General features: G+C 44.1%; 1 protein-coding gene across 3 annotated transcripts in view; it reads left to right on the top strand.

The window, feature by feature from the left end:
* The window catches only part of Adamtsl3 (ADAMTS like 3), a 296,131-nt gene that overhangs the window by 233,267 nt on the left and 40,135 nt on the right, over positions 1–22,729 (top strand). For all 3 annotated transcript variants that reach the window (XR_008212849.1, XM_052712357.1, XM_052712358.1), the window contains exons 20-23: positions 7,978–8,131; positions 14,876–15,950; positions 17,144–17,271; positions 20,284–20,412. Coding sequence is in view for 2 of the 3 variants with exons in the window: in XM_052712357.1 (XP_052568317.1) it covers positions 7,978–8,131; positions 14,876–15,950; positions 17,144–17,271; positions 20,284–20,412 (1,486 nt within the window). In the remaining variant the exon portion in view is untranslated. The remainder of the gene's footprint in view (positions 1–7,977; positions 8,132–14,875; positions 15,951–17,143; positions 17,272–20,283; positions 20,413–22,729) is intronic.

Raw genomic sequence — 22,729 nt, 5'->3', positions numbered from 1 at the left:
CCTCATTTTAAAAAAAGACCATGAAATAAAAATAAAACAATTAGGATTGCAAAGGGAAAGGGACACGGGTAATTGTCATATAAGTGACACAGGGGCAACGATCAAACCAGACACAATAGCAGAAACCACAAACTAGATGCTGAGAAGGAAGAGAAGAAGCAGGGCCACGAGCCATTGGACAGAGAAACCAACAACACATCTCCAGACAAAGGAGTGACCCCACTCCGATTAGAATTCTGAATAAAGTGAGTGGAGGCCAATCAGTGAACACACGAGAAGGGTGTGAGTGAAGAATGACCACGCAGGCCTCCCACAGACCCTCAGAGAATGTGCTGGAAACTCACAGAAAGGAGGGTGACATGGGATGAGGGAGAAAGAATGTTCATTTCCTTGATAGCGTCCAGGGACACAAACCTCAAAACTGTGGCTAAACTGTAGACTACATTTTAGCACCAGGAAGCAGAAGAGGGAGTTCTCATCATGAAGATGATAAATATTCTGAAATACTCTATACCTCACACTCCTGTTCTCTTAAAGCACAGAGAGCTAATCATTAATTTATATGGGAACATCAGCATACTGCAAAGATCACAACAAGGTAATAGTATAGGTGCACAGCAGCATAATAAAAACTTTGGCCTTGAAGCTCATGAAACTATAACTTAATACTACAAAATGAGCTGAAAGAAACTAAGAAAACTATAAAAACAAATGAAAATATAAAATCTATAGAACATGATAAAAGCGTGTTGTAAAAAGTTAGTTAATGGGGTGCAGGAAAGAATTGAAAAACTAAGGGAGAGTTTCTTTTGTTTTGTTTTTCAAAATTTATTCTAAACTAGAAAGGACTCAGAACCGACTAGACTTAGATAATGTAATTACAGAGGTGTGCAAAAATCAAACAAAATAAAAATGATTCAAGTGAAAATGATAGATATAAAAAGCAGAGAGAAAATAATCTAATAAATGCAAAGTCCCAAGACAGAGAATCATCTAAGAATAGAATAGAACAAAAGACTTAAATTGCCCATTGAGAGAGTACTCCCTACACCTGGGAAACCTGGTGTAATGACAAACACTGAAAACGATCATTATCATAACACATCTTCCTAAAATGACTGCATTTGAAAGATAAAGAAGTGGTTTTGCACCTGGACAAGAGGATCAAGCTTCTTATTAGAGAAAGAAGATCATACTAGCCTCAGATACTCCAACAATACTACTTTGTACTGGAAAACAATAGAGTAACCTAAAGGAATAAAAATGTGAGTGACAGATTTTATACCCTGCCCAACTGACCTTTGGGTAGAAAGGACTTAGACAAATATTTTCCCAGATGCAAGAATTTAGGGCACTTTGTTGCCACAAGGTATTCTTTAGGAATCTGTCAGACATCTTCAGTGAAATCACAGAAGTTTCACACAAGATTGAGGCCCTGTGTGTGACACAGATTATGTCACCTCTCCCACAGTACTGAACATTCTCTAAGTCTTCTACCCAGAAAAAGGACTTGCAAATGATCCTGCTATACAAAATGAAGAGAAGGTCAAACTTACCCCCATCATTAAAGATGCCTCAGAAAAAAAGATTGATAGGTGTTTTTTTTCTTTTTCTTTTTTTGGTTTTTTGAGACAGGGTTTCTCTGTGTAGTTTTGGTGCCTGACCTGGATCTTGCTCTGTAGACCAGCCTGGCCTCCAACTCACGGAGATCTGCCTGGCTCTGCCTCCTGAGTGCTGGGATTAAAGGCGTGTGCCACCGCTGCCCAGCTTGATAGTTTTTTAACCACCGTGTTATATGAACAAAATTGGTTCGGAGGTATTTAATAAAAAGTTGTTTGTATTTATTATATGGAAATTTTAGTTGTTTATTTTCTGCTAACATGAAAATAATGGCATTTAAAATTTTCATTCCTCTCCTTTGGAGTTTAACAACAACAAACCACAAAGAGAACATATAAAAGAGACACTCTTCAGTGAACAATGAAATGGCTACAACCCCAACTCTAAGTTATGAAACACACTTGCCAAACACCATAAAAAACTGCATCAAAGTGAGAAGGAATGTTTAGTGATGACAAATATTTCCTTGAGCACCAAGAGGGATACAGATTTCCACACGAGTAAGCTCGGACAACCTCAAAGGCCTGTTCAGAGTTCTTTGATTAGAGAGATGTTGAGTTGAGGACCAGGTGCTGTCCCTGAGAGCAGCAGAAACTGTCCTTGCAGAACTGTGGGTGAGCAGGAGCTGGAGGAGAAACCACATTTATTTGCCTCCTCATGGAGGAAGGATGCCAAAGGTGAAGTGGGGTGAAGGTAGAAATGGAGGCAGCAATCACTGGATTATTACAATGCATCACATAGTTTAAAACCTCCTTCCCTGGTCCCAGCAACCATTCAGATGCTGTCAATTCGAACAGAGGTGTGGGTAAAGGAAACAATTGATTTGATGATAGGGTCTTGAAGACAAGCCTCGTGAAATGTGTTAGCTCATCCTCGCAGTTTGCTCTGTTCACCAGCAGAGGGATGCTTTCAGAGCACCAGCATAGGATTTGTGCCTCCAAGCTACCATGAGAATTTGAAGTAGAAAGACTCAGGGTGCAGGGAAAGCATCTAAAGCAGGTCACACAAGCAACTGATCAAGGTACTCCCCAGAGAAAGTGGCAAGCAGATTCTGTATTCCCAAAGAAGGGGAAAAAAAGGCTGAAACGTGAGGTCTGAGATTTTTATGGTGGTTAGAAGAGAATAGAAAGAGGCAGAAAAACGACAGGAGCTGTTAAGATGAGGCAAGGACAAAAATAAAGCCTATTTTGAATTGCTGTTGACTTATTTTGCATTTAAAAAATTTATACAATGTATTTTGAACATATTATTTCCCCCGCTACTCTTCCCAGATCTTACTCACCTCCCTACCCACCTAACTTCATGTTCTCTCTCTCAACCCTCCCCAAATTCAAAACAAACTTTTAAAAAAACAAGTTAAAAAACAAAAAGTCCATAAAACCCCAAGGAGTTCATTTTGTGTATGCTATCTGATACATATATGAAATCAATTCAAATGGAATCACCATATAATGCCAACTAGACATGTTATGTCACCACATAAAACCTTCAGTGCCAAAGGGGTCCCATAGACCTACTCCCCAAGCATCACAGGTTGTTGCCAAGGCTATTAGTTATTCTCTGTAACCTGATGATAAGCCCTACTGCTGAAGACATAACTGACTATCATCGAACATGGAGAGATTGAGCTGGTACCCAGCTGGAAGCTTCACCCCTCCCAACTAGCATGCGTGGTGTTGGAAGATGCCTTGCATGCTGCTGAAGAAGAAAAGTAAACATCGATATCACCCAACCACAAACCCTGTGCGTTACAACAGAGACGTGCCAGCAAGTTATACTGGCGCAATAGCAGAACAGACCTTATGAGAGTAACTAACCAACCACTTTTCTTTGGATTTAAGGCCCACTCTATGAGATGAAGCCTATACTTGACACTTCTAAGGTGGACAAGAACTTGGGACTAGGTAGGTCATGGGCTTTAGGGAGAAACCTACTACTATTATTTTATTTTATTTTATTTTTGTCGAGACAGGCTTTCTCTGTTTAGCCCTGGCTTTCCTGGAACTCACTTTGTAGACCAGGCTGGCCTCAAACTCATAGAGATCCACTTGCCTCTGCCTCCCAAGTGCTGGGATTAAGGGTGTGTGCCACCACTGCCTGGCTACAACTATTATTCAGCTATTACTATTATTCTGCTAAAGGAACATAGCAACAAAACGATGCATTGTTATATCCATAGGTCATTGTCTCACTCAACCCTTATCAGAGAAGCTTCTTCTTGCAGTAGATGGGAACTAACACAGAGACCCATACCTGCACAATGTGCAGGGAATGAGAGCCTTTAGAGGACTCAGCTCTAAAAGGGATGTCTATATTTTGAAATTTTATGCATATATATTAATCATTTTATATATGCATTAATAATAGGCATATGCAATAAAAATTGTACAAAACATAATGAAGTTCAAAAAAATAAACAAAAACCAAACAGAACCAAAGGTTGCTTCACAAGCAATAACAATAAAATAAGTTATTGTGATTAGAGAAGTGATACACAGGCTGGAATCGATGGTGTGAAATGATTTGGAAAAGAGCCACCAAGCAAGATGGATGTTGCTCTTTAGGAGCACTGATGGGTATGGGAGGCAGGCAAGTATAATGCCTCAACAGTGTTGGTTAAGAAGAACAAAACTAAAGGAACAGGAACATATTGAGATAAAATGGAACCATTGACTTCCTTTAAAAAAAAACTTTATGAGCAAATCATGGACTATCATGTGCTAACGAAATACAATGTGGAGAACAATTGCCCCGGTGCTAACTTAGCTAAAGAGCCCCTAGGTCTAAGAGCAGAAAAGATTAGTAGAGCAATAACAAAAGCCCCTATCGGGTCCCACATTTGGCCATGAGCATTCAGCACAAGAGAACAACAGAGCAGGATTTGAGGGACAGAAGGTTGACAGAGTATTCTCTGCATAGTAGACAGGCAACAGGAATAGGTCAGAGAACAATCTAATATGCCTTCGTGATGAACCCAGAGGACCAAAAAAATCATTCATTCACCTCTTTTTTTTATAAAGAAGACCATTATACCAGTTCTTTTCTTTTCTTTTCTAAAAGACTTACTTATTAATTATGTATACAGTGTTCTGCTTACAATGTATGCCTTCATACCAGAAGAGGTCACCAGATCTTATTACAGATGGTTGTGAGCCATCATATGAGTGCTGGGAATTGAACTCAGGACTGCTGTGGGATGTTCTGTATGGCAAATGTGTTGCTGATTAGTCAATAAATAAAACACTGATTGGCCATTGGCTAGGCAGGAAGTGTAGGCGGGACAAGGAGGAGAATAAAGCTGGGAAGTGGAAGGCTGAGTCGGAGAGACACTGCCAGCCGCCACGATGAGAAACAGCATGTGAAGATGCCGGTAAGCCACGAGCCATGTGGCAAGATATAGATTAATGGAAATGGATTAATTTAAGCTGTAAGAACAGTTAGCAAGAAGCCTGCCATGGCCATACAGTTTGTAACCAATATAAGTCTCTGTGTTTACTTGGTCGGGTCTGAGCGACTGTGGGACTGGCAGGTGATAGAGATTTGTCCTGACTGTGGGCCAGGCAGGAAAACTCTAGCTAAACAGGACCTCTGGAAGAACAGCCAGTGTTCTTAACCCCTGAGCCATCTCTCCAGCCCCACCTTCAGTATTTTTAAAAACGGAAAGTAAATGGTAAATTCTTTAAATATAAAATTAAAACAAGTCAACTAGCCATTGATAGTGTAGAAAAGACTGTAAAGACTGGAAGTCTTGACATCATCTCGATGACGTAATGGAAGCTAACTGGGAATTGGAAAGGAGTGGTAGAGGAATGGAAGGGGGTTTACTTTCTTGCCTTGCTTAGCAGAAGGCCCTAGATAGTCTCTTAAGTCAAATACACTGTTAAAATAAGGATTCAAGTTTCATGTTTCTTTAATCTTCTGTAATAACTTCAGAGTATTCCTTCTGAAATTAATTATGGTTTTTAAAAAAACTCAAACCATCAACAGATTCTGTAATTTTATTCAGTTTTTTCCTAATACACTTAATAAATTCCATTAAAGTTTTAAATTAAAACTGCATTACCTTAGATGATTATTAATGTTATTTTGTATATAGCAGTTTGGGTCATTCTTTAATGGAGTTTTTCTGTATTAGTCAGCTTTGCATCAGTACAGCAATACACTAAGCAATTAATTCATGAAGGGAAAAGATTTTGGTAGCTCACAAATTGAGGAACTTCAAAGGCACTGTGGCTTGCATGGTTCATCCCTGGGGAGTGTGATAGACAGCAATAGTAAGAGTAAGTGGCCACATCTCAATTCAGGAGCCAGGGAGGACAGGTGGGAAGAGTCTGACAATCTCTTTTAAGGACATACTCCCAGTGACCTAAGAGCCTCCATCTAGATCCCACCCCTTAAAAGTACAGCTCTTCCCATTAGCACCTCTGTAAGAACCATGTCTATCTGTACATATGGATCTTGGGAGACATTCAAATTACACTCAACCATACATGTTTTCTATTTTATTTTGTTCATTGATGCATTAAATATGAAGTGTGTGTGTGTGTGTGTGTGTGTGTGTGTGTTTGTGTGTGTGTGTGTGTGTGTGTATTTATCTGTCTGTGTGGGGGACTGTTCAAGGCAGGTAAGCATGCCTATCTCCTCAAATGTATATCACATCAGAGGTATACCATTTCTTTTTGGCAAAAACAAAAAAAAATTCTAGTTTTGTTAAATATACAGTCCATTAATGATAGTTATAATCAGCCTACTGGACCATAACACACCAGAACCTCCTGCTCCTACCTCACTGTAACTTAGCACCTATTTATCAACTCTTTCCCCATTCCACCTGCCCCCTGCCCTGACTCTTCGGGGTACAGAATTCTTGTATTGGTATTTGTCATTCTGTGCTGGCTCATTTTGCTTAACGTAATGACCTCCAGTTTCACCCATGTTGTCACGGGTGACAGGATTCCATTTTTCAGGTCTGAATAAGTATTCCATGATATAAATCACAGTCCTTTTATCCACTTATCAGTGATGGATTTTTATGCTTTCATCTTTCAGCTGCTATAAACTACACAAGCGTGGGAAGCAGGTTCTTTTTCAGCATCCTGATTTCATGTCCTTAGGATAAATAACCAGTGGTGGGATGGCCAGAGCACATGGTAGTTCTAGTTTAATTTTTTTGAGGACTTCCCTACCGCTTCCTATAATGGTGGTATTAATTTATGTTCTTATATACCAATGGTATGGCAGGGTCCCTTTTTTAAAAGTAGTTCTATGAAGAGCATCATTGGCATTTTGAAGGGGATGGCTTTAGGTATGTGATTGCTTGGGGTAATATGTACATTTTACAACATCCATTCTCCTAATCTCTGATCATGGGGTCTCTTTCCAGTTTTCGTGTATCCATCTCAATTATTTCCATCAATGTTTTATAGTTTTCATTATACAGATCTTTTACCTTTTGGTGAAATGTATTGCTAACTACTTAATTTCTGTAGGTGTTATGGACAGGACTGCGCAATAGTAATTTCACATATCTGTTTGACATTCTCTACTTATCATTGTCTTACTGTAGAAACATACAGTATAACCACATTAGAGGGCTGAGGAGTAGGCTCAGTCACTACAGTATGTGCCATGCAAGCATGAAAACCTGAGTCAGCTCTCCAGCACCCACATAAAAAATGAAGATGTGGTGGTACACATTTGTAATCCTACATGGCGGGGTTGGGGAGGTAGAGACAGTTGGATCCCCAGGCTTGTTGACCAATCTGTCTAGTCAGTTGGTGAGTCCTGGGCTCAGTGAGAGACAGTGTCTCAAAAATAATGTAGAGGAGAACACTTGTCCTCGGACCTCTACAAGTACATGCACACCCACCCACATTCATGTGTGCACGTAAGCACACACACACACACAGATACACAAAAAATAAATAAATCAGGTATCACTTCTAATGTCAAAAAATGAAATCATAAATTCTACAACAATAAATGACTGTCATTTATTTGCTAATCTCAGAAAGAAGGGAGTGAAGAAAGGAAGAAAATTAGGAAAGGAGGGATTAGTGAAATAGGAGGAGGAGGAGGAGGAGGAGGAGGAGGAGGAGGAGGAGGAGGAGGAGGAGGAGGAGGAGGAGGAGGAGGAGGAGGAGGAGGAGGAGGAGGAGGAGGAGGAGGAGGAGGAGGAGGAGGAGGAGGAGGAAAAGAGGGAAAGGAGAGGAAAGGCAAGAGAAGTTGAGATGAGAAGTTCCCTATGTACTGAAAATCAGCCTTGGAGACTACTCCCTTGGCGGGCTGTCCTACGCATGCTCCGTCGGTGCGTTGTCCTGCGCATGCTCAGTCTGACATGCACTACTGTCTTTGCAGTGCTCTGTCACCTGTGGTGTTGGATTCCAGAGAAGAAAACAGGTGTGTCAAAAGCTGACTGCCAAAGGCCGGCGAGTCCCCCTCGGTGAGACCCAGTGCAGGGGCCTTCCGGGACGCCCCCTCGTGAGACCTTGCCAGATGCCCGTGTGCAGCAGTAAGTGAGCAGCCGCCGCCATGCTTACATCTTCCTTTCCCATTTCATCCCTCAGCCTAGCTCAACTCTGGGGCTGAAGCCACCAAGCGAAACTCCAACCTGTTTTCAGCGGCGAATGTTAGGACTGGGGAGACCTAGAAAGAATTTTAAGTCCATTTTAAGGAATGTCTGCTCAGGAGCGTACCTTGTAGGGACCAAGCTGAAGTGCTCCTTGGCTTACTTTGCCCGAAGTGTATCTGTATTCACATTATTAAAAGTAGAAGAGCTGAGTATGTGACAAAATGTACTTTAATGTTCGTTTTTAGTTTGTAGGAATCAAAACCAGTTGGCATAAAAGCACGCTTTAAGTCGATGGCAGATTGGATATCTTGCCAATTCGTTATAAATCACGACGCTTGCTATGACGTCAGCAGCATGCTTTCAGTCTGTTCAAAGGCAATCTGCATGAAGCATACTCGTGTGTGTGAGAGGATGCGTGTCTATACACTCGTGTGTATGTATCACGTGAGAGGAGCACAACCAGTGAGATCAGGACTGTCGAGGCAGCAGCTGCAAACAGGCAGCAGGAAGGTGTAAAGACGGGAGTGGGGACCCTGAGGTAACAGCTTCGGGGGGCCAGTCTCTGCCTTGCTTTTTATTGTCTTCATTAACGTGTAAAACAGCATGCACTGTGTCGTGCAGCCCCTCTGAGCTGGCCTGTAGTGAGACAAAGGAGGGATGAACTATTATCACTTTGCCGTTGCTGTGTATGTGTGTGTCCTTGGTTAATTGACGGTATTTCCTGGAGAAACTCACAAAACAGAGCAATCCAAGCGTCAAGGTCAGTTGAAAAGTCGTGGTGTTTGTCGATCACCTCCCACCACGGAAAGCACCTTGCATATTTGTCTCATGTAGTCTCCCCAGCAAAGTTGAGAGTCATAGACAGTATCCTCATGTAGAGACAAGGCATGCAAGAGTGAGGCAAGACCCGAGTTTTATCCGAGACTCCAGGACTGCCAGTTGGACCCTTCGGCCTCTTTGACTACAAGTCTGTCTGACTCTTGAGCCCACGCTCTTAGCCGCTGCTCTCTGCTGATTCATGGACACTAACATTTTTTTTTTCTGGGAATACTTTGAGAACATATTTTCAAAATCTTGACATTCTAAAAGCCTGAGATTCTAAGTTTTAAAGCCTCCTGGAAATCAGGAATGTCTGTGGTGAATGGCACAGCATGGTGTTTGTTTTAGTCACTTGCCTACCTGATTTCTATCAGTGCGACTAGGCTGTAAAGTGCCTTAGAGGAAAATGATATTAATGTCATAACCAGCAGCCGCGTTGAAAATAGACAGAATACTATGTAGGGCTACATCGTGATCATTGGGACACGTGATATACAGGATGGGATTATAAATCATTCTGGCATTCAGGGGCGAGAAGAATTTCGCAAGCATTGGGGAGGAAAACCTAACAAGAAAAACAAGGCATTTTTCTTTACCCCACTGTATTCCCTAGTATGCTGACCATGTAGGCCACAGAAGCGACAGGAAACATAAAAAATAATAGCCAGTCACCTGAGCTGACCTCCAGTTCTGCCACTGTCTGGTCTCAGGTCATCACCCCTGATTGATGGTGCTTGCTTGGCCATGCTGTGATTAGCTCTCTCTGAACATTCATGGACTGTTCTCTCCCCAGCACTGCCTCTGAGGTGATGAGCAGGACATTCTCCATCCTCATCTGTGTCTGTTGCTGGGTTCTTGCCTCACGTGTTTGCCATTTCAGCCATTCTCCTTAGGCATTACAAGGTTCACTAGGGGAATCTTCAAGATACTTTCTATTTTACTATAGAATGCACCAGCAGGTCCTGTCTTCCTTTCCAACAGTTGCCACTACACAGGACAGCCAAGTTCCTTATTGATGATCTTTCTGATACATAATATCCCCATCCCCAACCTCAGCAATTCTTCCATGCCATCACCATGGCTGAGTGACACCCAGGCTTTTGGCTGTTATGCCCTATTTGCTTAATGTCTGAAACCTCTGGAACTTCCACATACCCTGTTACTTCCCAACCTTCTGCTCTTGTACTAGAACTCAGGCTACCTAGCTGGCTTTTCTGGTCATCCACTTAACCAACCCTGTTGCCAGATGTATGCCTTTCTTTAAACCTACAGCCAGAGTCCCTGCTTCTCTTTAACCTTAGCGTTGCTTTCAAGTGATTTTCTTGTCTGCTTTTCTTTCCCTGGCTTGAGTTACTGGGATTTCTAAGAATAAATAATGCGACCCTGCCAGTGAGACAGGCATATTTATGCTGTCTGAAATAAGCTGGGCGATAGTGTGGGCTACCTCACGTTTACTAAGAAATCACTACAAATTCTTCAGAGTAGCTATTTTCCCATGACCATGCCACCTCATCATTGCGAATGATCTCATCATTTACCCATTGGTGACAGCAAGGCTGCATTAGCACAACGTACTTTTGCCTTTCCTCTCTCCTTCACCTCAAATCCACACTGCTCCTTCCCCAAACTGGAAAATATACGTTCTTACATAAGCCTAACCTCTCCATAATTGAAGTCTATAGACAAAAGAAGCCAAGCCTGACTGTGCTGTGGCCTCTCACCAGACATCATTTTAGAATATCTGCACTGAACAGTGTCCTGGGTTTAGGTAAAATGCATGTTCTTGGAGAGGTTTGCTTTTTCTTGCTCTTCATTTTGGCTATTTTGGGGTGCACTGGAGTTGGAGGCTGGTAGGAAGGATGTCTTGTGCTACCCTAAAGGCCAGCAGTACACCATATAATCTAATTGCACTCCAGCTGTTCACGGGCACACATTCTCTGCAAGGCACCTCCTCAGACTTGGCCCTTAAAAGTTCAAGTTTTCACTCTGTCATATCTGTCAGCTGATGTTCTTTTCACTTTAGGACAAGCCACACCCTTGACTAGTATTTCTGAGTTTGCAGTTTGTGCCTAGCCCTGTTTGTAAATTTTTAGGCAGTCATTTGTGAACCTTCTGAGGCAGCTCCAGCTACCAGTCCTTTAAGGAGACGGCTATCATAGCTTGCCTGTGTCACATGATGAGACACTGGCAGGACTCAGCCTCTGACTGAACTCAAGTGAGTTCCTCACACCCAGTGTCAGTCACCTTTCAGACAGTAACACAACTGAGCAGATCTTATTAGGGACGGAAGTGTATAGGTAAGAATTTGAAGGTGATGGATTTATCACTAGGGATCATTGGTGGCCTTTTCCTGAGAATATTAGTGTGGTGATAGGAATAGAAGCCAGGCTGGAGTTGGTTAGTAGTAAAACAGAAGCAAGTAAGTGGGAGCTATTCTTTCAGGCTGATTTGGGCCATACCATGGTTATGGGGTCTCAAGGGCATCTTAACTCATTTAGCAAGTCCCACCCACAGCATTCCTGTGGCCTCTGGTCAGTAGCCCTCAAAGAAGTCTAAAGAACATCCAGAATCTAACTCCTCAAATTCTTGACATAGATTCAGATGAGCTTGTCTTGCTGGATTGCCATGCCTAATGGAAGGAGAGGAAACCAGTACCAGCCAAATGGCCAGACTGAGGTCCAGAGTCTAAGAGGGTTCCAGCAGGAAAATAGGAAGGCTTTAAGGGCTGGGGCATGGCCAAAGCCCATTAAGGAGTGGCAAGAGGAACCAAGTGTAAATTGCAGCCAGGATGGCATGGGGCAGAAATCAGGCATGCTTCCCAGGCTTAGAGCAATGGCAGGAATACAAATAGAGAAGGGAGGGCAGGTGTGGAGGTACTGAGCATGTGCTGTACATGTCCTGGCACCTGGAGTTGGCCTTTATGTCAGGCTGGCTCAAAGACCCAGAAGGAAGACATATAGAAGAAAGGGTTTCACATTTTATAAAAGCCAAAGATGTGGTACCTCATACCCTGAAATAGTGGGAGAGGTAGAAGCCCAGAAGCCCATCCAAAAAGATGCCGTCCATCCCTGACCATGCTGTAGGGTAGATGATGATGCCCTGGTCTCATCGGGCTTGGCCAGTTTTACAGTGTTGGAATAGTTCCAGATGTGAGAGAGACAGAAAGCCCAAACCAGTCTTTTTTCCCCAAGAGCTGGCCCAATGATAACGCACTCTAGGGGTCTGCTCTGAAGGGACTTACAGGAGAACCAAAGGGGAAATGGGCTGAAGAAATGGAGCCTAGCAGCCTTCTGAGTCTTGGGAGTGTCTGACTGCGGGATAATCTCAACCCACCCCCGGCTCTCTGCTGTCTGAACTGCTCTGTACCCTCAGTGTGAGCAACTGCCAAGGCAGGACTGGGAAGGGGATGAGTGGGACCATAGGGTTTGTCTCCCATGAATGGGTATGTAGCCAGAGGGGCATCCGGCTTTCATGCTTCATTGGTCAAGTACTAGGTGCTCTACCCAAAGCTGAGCCCTGCCTGCCACCTGAAGGCTTCATGGCCTGCCTTGGACGGAATCAGGAGCTATCAACTCTAAGCTTGGATGAGAGACATCTTGAAGGCTATTGGTAGGCACGTGTCCATATTGGGTCATTGGACCCCAGGAATCAAACTGCTCTCTGGACCTCACACCATTTAGGTATTGTCCCCAGCCTGAATCATTCAACTAGATAGTTCCCTGTATAGAGTTCTGTGCCACACTAGTCAAAATGCACTCTTCAGTAGAGGACTCTACTGTCCAGAAAGAATCTTTCTCTGCACTTTATACCATTCCATGAATCCCAGTGTTGGACTTGGCATTGTTCTTAAAGACTGAGTTGCAAGGCTATCCATTGCCCATGCATCCTGAGAAACCTGGTTACACACAGGTATGACTTAATAAGCAAAGTACTATAACACCTGATGCTAAGATCAGATCAAAGTGCTCCTGCCACCATCTTAGGAAAGGACATGTATGTGGCAGAGACGTGGGCAGGATGCTCACAGACAACACACCTGCTCTTACTTATCTCCTCACTAGTAGCAGCTCATCGCTGTCCCTTAGTAGAAGAAACTGGGCCAAGAGTGCCTCCTACATCACCCCGGAATACATGAGTTCTCAGTAAAAGCAAGAGAAAAAGCTGGTGCCTTCGGGGACAGGATTGTAGGTATATAACCTTTTGTCAACTAGAGCCAATGGGAACAAATGAAGCTCAGCCCCAACTCTGGTTCCCTCTCACTCTGCCTCATTGCTTCTGGGCTGCCGTTGTCATCTGGCAGCTGGTTGAAGGCATCAGGCATGAGAGCCCAAGTGTGCCTGCTGCTGAAAGGTACATGTGATCTAAGCAAATGGACTTAACTCTCACACTCGTCTGATGAGTGAAATGCCTACCATCATTTGCATTTTGCAGGCAAGACAGAGACTCAGGGAGACTTACGGGCACATTCTACAGGCAAAGCTGGGATTCAAACTCAGAGATGTCTGGCTTTAAAGCCCCTATTCTGTTATACCTTTCTATTTTTTTCTCTTGCATATTTTTTCTTTATTAAGAAATTTTCTACTCACTCCTCATGCTATCCACAGACCCCCCTCCTTCCTCCTCCCACCCCCCAGCCCTCTTTCCCAAGCCACCCTGCATCTCCACATCCCCCAAATAGAGGTCTCCCATGGGGAGTCAGCAGAGCCCAGCACACTGAGCCTAGGCAGGTCCAAGTCCCTTCCCACTGCACCAAGGCTGTGCAAGGTGTCACACCACAGGCACCAGATCCCCAGAAGCCTGCCCATGCACCAGGGACAGATCCTGATCCCCCTGCCTGGATGCCCCCCAAACAGTTCATGCTAAACAACTGTCTTCTGTGTCCAGAGGGCCTAGTCCAGTCCCATGGGGCCTCCACAGCCACCAGTCCACAGTTTATGGGCTTCCACTAGTGTGGCCGGTCATCTCTGCATGTCCTCCCATCATGATCTCGATGTCCCTCGCCTGCAGTATCTCTCCTCTCTCTCATCAGTTGGATTCCCGGAACTCAGCCTGGTGCCTGGCCATGTATCTCTGTATCTGCCTCCATCTGTCACTAGACAAAGGCTCTATGATGACAGCTAGGTTATTTGCTAGGCTGGTCACCAGAGTAGACCGGTCCAGGCACCCTCTGGACCACTGCCAGCAGACCAAGGTGGGGTCAACCCTGTGGATTCCTGAGAGCCTTACCTTTCTATTTTGAACATGCTCCTCTATGTCCTCCGACTCCCCTCATGGTTGAGATGACATATTTGGCCTAGATTCTGAACTTCGTCCACCCCCTCCTTTCCAGACTTCCTGAATGTATTCCTCACCTTCTCTCACTTCTTCCCACAGATTTAGTGTAGCTGTGGTCCACTACACCGAGGGCCACCCCAACAGTGGGTGGGTGGCCAGCATACTGCAGAAGCTTCCTGTGGATGGAGACTTGTCCCCAGACACTGGGGACTAGTCAAGCCATCACTCCATTGTGGCAAAGAACAAACATCTCTCAACTCTAGACGAACCTTTCCCTCTGTTTCACTAAGTCATTTAACCTCATGCCTGCCAAACCAGGGCTTCATAAAATAACTTACATATTTTATTTCCAAACAACATGTTCAAACTTGCATGCATCCTTGCTTAAACACTCGACAGCTGTGAAGTTTACTCCAAGTATGGATGTAAGATGTTTTTCTTGTTTTAATTCACAATTTCTAAAGAATTTTTTTTTTTAAAAAAGTTGTATTAGTAGGCCTAGATCAGTCAACCTCAGAAATTTGCTGTCAATCACCTTTATTTGTGAGTGGTTTCTCTCAGTTTCTTTCCTTTACTTTTTTTTCCCTGCAGAAGTGAAACTTGGGACGAAGACACGGCTTGGAGAGCGGGGCCCCCAGATTCTCGGTGTCCGGAGAGTCTATATTCAGACGAGGGAGGAGAAACGGATCAACCTGACCGTCGGCAGTAGAGCCTACTTGCTGCTCAATACATCTGTGATCATCAAATGCCCAGTAAGACGCTTCCAGAAATCTCTGATCCAGTGGGAGAAGGATGGCCATTGTCTGCAGAATTCCAAACAGCTTGGCATCACCAAGTCGGGCTCCCTGAAAATCCACAGCCTTGCAGCCCCTGACATCGGTGTGTACAGGTGTATTGCAGGCTCTGCCCAGGAGACGGTTGTTCTCAAGCTCATTGGGACCGATAACAGACTCATTGCACACCCATCCCTCAGAGAGCACATGCGGGGCCACTCTGGGGTGGACCACAGTGAAGCCAACAGTTTGGGAGCCACGTGGCATAAAATGCGTCAGATGTGGAATAACAAAAACGAGCTTTACCTGCACGATGGGGCAATCAGCAACCAGCCTTTCTTGAGAGCTCTGTTGGGGCCGTGCAGGACGTCTGCAGGAAACACTAACTCCTGGGAGTTCAAGAGCAAGCAGTTTGAGGCAGCCATGAAACAGGGGGCCTACAGCATGGACACAGCCCAGTTTGATGAGCTTATACGAAACATGAGCCAGCTTATGGAGACAGGAGAAGCCAGCGATGACCTGGCGTCCCAGATGATCTATCAGCTGGTAGCTGAGCTGGCCAAGGCTCAGCCGATGCCTGTCCAGTGGAGGGCCATCCACGAGGAGATTGCTCCTGAGGCTCAGCTCGGAGGGGAGACAGGAAGAGTTCCCCAAAGCCCCACAGTGAAAAACTCAGGCAAGCTGACTTTGAAGCCAAAAGGACCGGTTCTCATGAGGCAGACCCTACCCCCTACAGTTTCATTTAACAAAACAATAAACGCACGGATTGGGAATACAGTGTACATTACAAAAAGCACGGAGCTCATCAATATACTTTGCAGTCTTGTTACTCACAGCCCTGAGGCCACATATACATGGACCAAGGACGGAGCCTTGCTGCAGCCCTCTGGAAAGTGAGTCAACCAAGAACACAGTGTGTCCTTGATAGTACCTTACCGTGGCCTAGTCTAGTTTTCTTGGAAAGATTTTCAGATTTCTTCTCCTAAAAACTGTGCTTTCTCTCATTCTCTTTTATCTGCCTGAACAGTTTTACTTCTTTCGTGTGTGTGTGTGTGTGTGTGTGTGTGTGTGTGTGTGTGTGTGTGTGTGTGTGTGTGAGAGGAGAGAGAGAGAGAGAGAGAGAGAGAGAGAGAGAGAGACTTTATGTATCTATACACAATCTAGGAACAACAAATGGGAAAAAGAAAAACCCGGAATATTTGCCTTTCTGAGACTAGCTTAATTAACTTAGTATTGTTAAAGCGTGATAAAGGCCCATTAAGGAAAAACTCCTGGTCAACAGACTAGAATCATTGGCCTCAGTAGAGACCTAACATTTCAAGTTTGGCGAGTCAATCACCTGACCAAGGGACTATCCCTCAAGCAGGTGAGACTGCCCTTAGCAGGGCAGGCTCACCTTAAGCCATACTGAAGGGATCAGTGGACTAATTGCCTGCTTAAGTGAGGTATTTTACGTTTCCTTCCCAGAATTCCTGCCCTCTGGGACAGTGTCCACACACCATTGTGGTTGCAGTGAGGTTCTGGGTCTGACTCAGGAAGATGGAACTTCCTTTTCTTTCCTTACCCTGTCTCTCTTGGATGCTAGCGAGAACCTAAACCTACGCATATTTCTTTTGTTTTTCCCTTATAGTCGGAACTTCCTTGCTCTTTCTCTAAAGGCCCCAATTCTGCCACGTGACTCCACTGTGACCGTGAATCTGACATCTGTGTCTGTTTAACTCAGTGGCATGGTGTTTTTTCTCCGTCTGCCATTCTCCTCTTCCAGGAAGCTGCTGAGATGTACAGCTGGTCTGCCATTGATTTTTTTTAACTCTAATAAAATTAAAATAGAAGCCAATATGTCCATGTCCCAGCCTGTTGTAAGTGCTCTCTGATCTAATGCAAGAGGAAAGCCTTCCCCACTCTTCCATATATGCAGTTTCTTCCTTGAAGCAGGGGGTTGGACATGATTACCTTTCAGGCTCCATGCCAGACCAAAGCCTATAAATTTGCAGTCTCCATTCTCCATAACCTGCGATGGCCCTACAGCAATTATGTGTGTCCCTTGAGTTATATTCTCATTTAACTCATATTAACTCTTTTACAGGATCATTTTGGATGAACCTGGGAAGATACAGATAAAAAATCCTACAAAGAAAGAGCAAGGGATATATGAATGTTCCATAGCTGATCGTCTCGGTTCAGATGTGGAAAGTTCATTGGTGTTATATGCAGGTAATGCCCGTGACAGAAGCCTACAGTGTCTGGGGTCTTGTAGTAGCTTTGTGTATCACCCGAAACCCTAGCACTCCAAAGCCTGAGTATGTATCCCAAGGGCACAGGGCTTGTTCAAGCACTGGTTGCTGGACGCTGCCTAGAGCATTGCCTTAGTGGGTTTGGAATGCATTTGACGCTTGCTCTTTTGAACATGTTCCTAGTTTACACCAACTCTCTGGAAACAATGGCTCTAAGGCTTACTTTCCACAAATCGGGAATTAATGAGATGGAAGTTCATTGGTAGTGTTGACGTTACTGACTTTTTTAAGTTCCATCAGCTGAGGAGTGAGAACCACTAGTCTTGAAAGTTGGCACTTTTCTCTCAGTGACATACCGCCACTCCTTAGCCAGCACTCCCCCCCACCCCCAGGGATTGTAATTTTACATCAGTATACATCTTCATAGGCACTAGACATGGTCATTTTGTAACAAAATATTTTTTACAATAGAAGATCATTGTTAACTGTTTGCATTGTAGGCAGTAATTCCCTGGGGCAAGATTATATTCTAGGACTAGACATAAACAAGAGAGCCATCCCCCAGCTCACTACTCTCTTTTCTTCTCATTGTGACTCAAATGGACCAAGGGAGAATAGAGATGACATCATGGGTTAGAACCCAGTTTGGTCACCTAGATGCTAAGCTTAATGGCAGATGCTTGTCATCCACAAGCTGAGAAAGTTGAACCTGTTGGTGTTAAAAGTTTCTTGGGTCTGGATGACTTGAGGATGACTGCCTTCCCAAGGCAGAGCCTTCAGGCCCGTGATTCTCAACCTTTCTGATGCTGCAACCCTTTAATACAGTCCCTCATGTTGTGGTGACCCCCAACCATAAAATTATTTGCATTGCTACTTCATAACTGTAATTTTGCTACTGTTATGAATCATAATGTAAATACCTATGTTTTCTGATGGTCTTAGGCAACCTCTGTGAAAGGGTTGTTTGACCCCCAAGGGGTTGTGACCTACAGGTTAAGAACCCCTGTTTCAGGCCTTTGTTTTCTCCTCGACTGTTGTGCCTGCCTGCAATCATTAGCTCCTTTCAAGCAAGCACAAATCGAGGTAGTTCCTGTAGTGAAGAGGAGACACCTCCTCTGCCGGTGCTACTAAGTCTGCTCTAAGTCCATCCCCAGATAACCTAGACTTTTGATAGAGCTGATGTGATGTTCCCATAAGCCAGAGGATGAGCTGTGACAACCGCAGATTCCTTCTACCCAAAGGCTTCCCATCATTTCCACACACACCCCCAGGATAACTTTCTATGCCCCAGGCATTCCAAGAAAGAATGGAACTTTCTGTAGCCTGGGCTTCTTGAGAACAAGATTGCATGTGTTCTTATTTTAGATTTTCATTGTCTACTTCACACAAATTACGCACATAGGTGGGTAAAGCAAGTGTCCTAAATTGATGAATAAATCCATTAATTATTAAATTTCAAGGAGTGAAAGTCCTTGAATGAATTCCTGACTCTGTGGTTTTGTCTTTATTATTTCTTCAATACAAGTTTTATGTAGTTATTTGTTTCACATTAATTAAAATGCCAAGTTCTGACTTCTCCAAACAGTGCTAATCCACTTGAGATAGCTTAATATGATTTTTTAAATGAAAAATTTCTGCAGAGTAAAGAGGTGTGAGAATTGTCTTAAGGATGCACCTCAGCAGCCAATAGCCTTTCAAGAGTGACAGTTTTACTATTTTGAGGGACATGAATTTATTTAGATGGTGTGAGAAGGGGAGTCTCTGAGCCACACACTGTGGGGTGAATGACTCTGAGATCACTCAGTACTTTTACCGGGATTCCTACTATAATCCAGCAGGAACACACTTTGTACATGTTCATGGTTAGAAATAAATTGCTGGGCGGTGGTGGCGCACGCCTTTAATCCCAGCACTCAGGAGGCAGAGCCAGGCGGATCTCTGTGAGTTCGAGGCCAGCCTGGACTACCAAGTGAGTTCCAGGAAAGGCGCAAAGCTACACAGAGAAACCCTGTCTCGAAAAACCAAAAAAAAAAAAAAAAAAAGAAAGAAATTAATAAGAGTTGTGAGCTCCTGCCTATCTAGTCTTTCGCAGTACAGCTTTAATGAACCCCGAACCCTACATTTTTTCTGTGATTGGCAAGTCAGTCTGTCTCTGGACCTAAAAGAAAACTGTATATGGTTTTTTTTTAGGAACTATATTGTTGTTCAAATGTCTGATTGCATCACCTTGTGCACAGGCAGGTTTTGTGATTATTGATTAAAGAGTAGCTCTGGTCTTGTTGCTGCTGAGCAGAGAGCACAGTGGGATGCTTTGTACATGTTAGCTGAGCCTTGGCTTACTCTTACCTCAGTGGGAGAGGCCTTGGAGAGCCTTCTCCATCCAGAATAACGCTTTCCAAGGGCACCAGGATAGCTCAGGATCCACTGCCCTATCCCACACCCCTCTTTCACAACCCCTGGTGTTTTAGGCCCACATCAACTCATCTGGGGCTGCATGTGAGAGATTCTATTCTGCCCTGCCATGCAGTTTTGCAACTTGAATCTTTCTTTGTGAAATGATCAAGAAGGAGTTAGCCTTAATTTTGGTTATGAAGATAAAATATCTTCACTTTATACATTGTTACAATCCACCCACCACCCACCTACCCACACTTCCATCCCCCACCCACCCATGCATCCATCAATGCATCCATGCATCCATCCATCCTCCCATCCATGCACCCATCCATCCATCCATCCATCTCCCCATCCATCCATCCATCCATCCACCCATCCATCCATCCATCCATTCACCCATCCATCCATCCTCTTATCCACGCACGCATCCATCCATCATCTCTGCACTGAGTACCTCTAGCTGTGTGTGTGCTTGTCTGTGTGCACTGCAGGGATTAAAGAGACCAGCACTCTTCCCTGCTTTCAGCAAATCAACGATGCTTGTCAATGAACAAGAGCTTAAACCTAACATAGTTTCTGCTCCCTTTGAATTAAGAGGCACCTGTCATCTTGTCTATGGAAAGAAATGTCACAAAACCGGAACACAGCCATCTGTCTGTTGTGGTGGGAGGCACTGTGGAGGCAGCCCTTCAGGCGAATGTGACAATCCACTGTCCTGTAAAAGGTAAGTATTATCATTTCCAGTATGAAGGTATTTGGCCAACAATATCCAGAAGGTGACAGCTAGCATTTTAGTGTTCTATCCATCATCGTGATGAACTCACATTCTGGTTTCTAGTCCTCTCCCATCCATCTGATTCTCAAAGTGAGCTCATGCCATATGGTAAGACTGATGCCAGGATTGGGGAGATGGCTCAGCCAGTAAAGTCTTGGCTCTGCAAACACAAGGACCTAAGTTCAGATCTAAAACATGCACATAAAAAGAAAAAAGAAAAAGAAAGCCAGGCAGTGGTGACGCACACCTTTAATCCCAGCACTCGGGAAGCAGAGCCAGGCGGATCTCTGTGAGTTCGAGGTCAACCTGGGCTACACGAAAAGCTACACAGAGAAACCCTGTCTCGAAAAACCATAAATAAATAAATAAATAAATAAATAAATAAATAAATAAATAAATAAATAAATAATAAATAAGAAAGCTGGGCACAGTAGCATGGGCCTGTAACCCCGGCTCTGTTGGGTAGGATGCAAAGACAGGTAGATTCCTAGAGTTTGCTAGTTTTGCTAGTCAGTGAGAAACCCTGTCTCAAAAGATAAGGTGAAGAGTGAGTAAAGAAAGCAGCCAGTGTCAACCTCCGACTTGGTCATACATAAGAACTTGCATGCACATGTACAAACACACTAACTCACTAGCAGGTTCTTCTCTCTGTCTCTGTCTCTGTCTCTCTCTCTCTCACACACACACACTCACACACTCACACACACACGAGGTGGGACTGGAGCAAGAGAGAGGTTTAAGACAGCTTGCCGCTTTGTCTCCACTGCGGGCTGTGACTGACACACACACTGGAATGTTTATCCTGGGAAAGCCAGAGTGCTGTGTGTGGGCAGATCTATAATAAAGAGAAACATTCAGTTAGGAGGTTGTGTGGTGACTGTGGAGTCGGAGAAAAGGGATTTTTGGAAATTGTTAGATATGTCTTCCTGCTATGCAGTGGCCTTGGCAAAGCCAGGTCTAAGACGAGGGATGCCAGTGTCTTCTATTCAGACATAGTCCTGAGCCATCTGTGAGTGGGCCTCAGCAGCCTGTGTGGCATTGGCTTTTCCTGCTGTGTTTGCTAATGCAGGCTCATCTCTGTTGTTCAAATCTTAGATGATCTTTTAATAAAAAACAGAGCTAGATATCAGGGTGAGAGCTGAAAGATCAGAGAAGCAGAGCAGCCAGCCACTAGTTCTTACCTCTATGAAATCCTCAGCCTAAAGAGGGTGAGTTCCTGCTTCCTCACGCCTTATATACTTTTCCCTGTCCAGACATCACTTCCTGAGATTAAAGGCATGTGTGCTTCCCAGTACTGGTAATAAAGGCGTGTGCCACCACTGCCAGGCTCTGTTTCCAGTGTGGCCTTGAACTCACAGAGATCCAGATGATCTCTGCCTCCTGAGCGATAGGATTAAGGGTGTGTGCCACCGCTGCCTGGCCTCTGTGTGTAATCTAGTGCCTGGCTCTGTCCTTTGATCCTCAGGCATGCTTATTAAGGTACACAATATATCACTACACAACTCCTTTATAAAAGACTGTTTATTTGCAGTGCTAGGGATGGGCCCTCAGAACCTTGCTCATGTAAGGCAAGTATTCCTCCACCGTGTTCCACCCACATCCCTCCAGACCCCTTTTTTTCATTAATGGAAGTAAAACTTTCAGCCTGACTCTGCCTGAAGTAGGACTATTTTGCTACTCGAGGCCAGGCATTCTTAAGTCTTAACCTGGACTCTAGGGTCCCCAGAATATAGACAGACAATATATTCTGCACACTTCTACATTTTACAGGTGTAAAGGGGTGGGCTGTTGTGAGACTAGCTGTAGATCACTTCCTTAGAGAGACATATAAATACCAAATTGAGTCTACTAATTCAAAAGGAATTTTCTATATGCCCTTAATTTACTGTGCATTGACTTAGTTATCTGAACAGCTATATCCCCCAATTTCCAAGGATTAATAAGCACCCCTGTATTTGTAGTCATGTTTGATGTTCTCTGATGGTAACCCATCTGATGATGTGTGACCTTGACTCTTTCACTGAGGAGTTCTCTTAGTTAGGGTTTCTATTGCTATAAAGAGACACCATGACCATGACAACTCTTTCGGTAATTTTTGTTGTTGTTGAAATGTAACTTTTTTTTTTTTTTCTTTTTTTCAAGACAGGGTTTCTCTGTGTAGCTTTGCGCCTTTCCTGGAACTCACTTGGTAGTCCAGGCTGGCCTCGAACTCACAGAGATCCACCTGCCTCTGCCTCCAGAGTGCTGGGATTAAAGGCGTGCGCCA

This window comes from Peromyscus californicus, unplaced genomic scaffold (assembly GCF_007827085.1).
Source record: "Peromyscus californicus insignis strain IS unplaced genomic scaffold, ASM782708v3 Scaffold_4__1_contigs__length_199733344, whole genome shotgun sequence".
Taxonomy (NCBI): Eukaryota; Metazoa; Chordata; class Mammalia; order Rodentia; family Cricetidae; genus Peromyscus; species Peromyscus californicus.
This window is presented reverse-complemented; position numbering and strand designations above follow the sequence as displayed.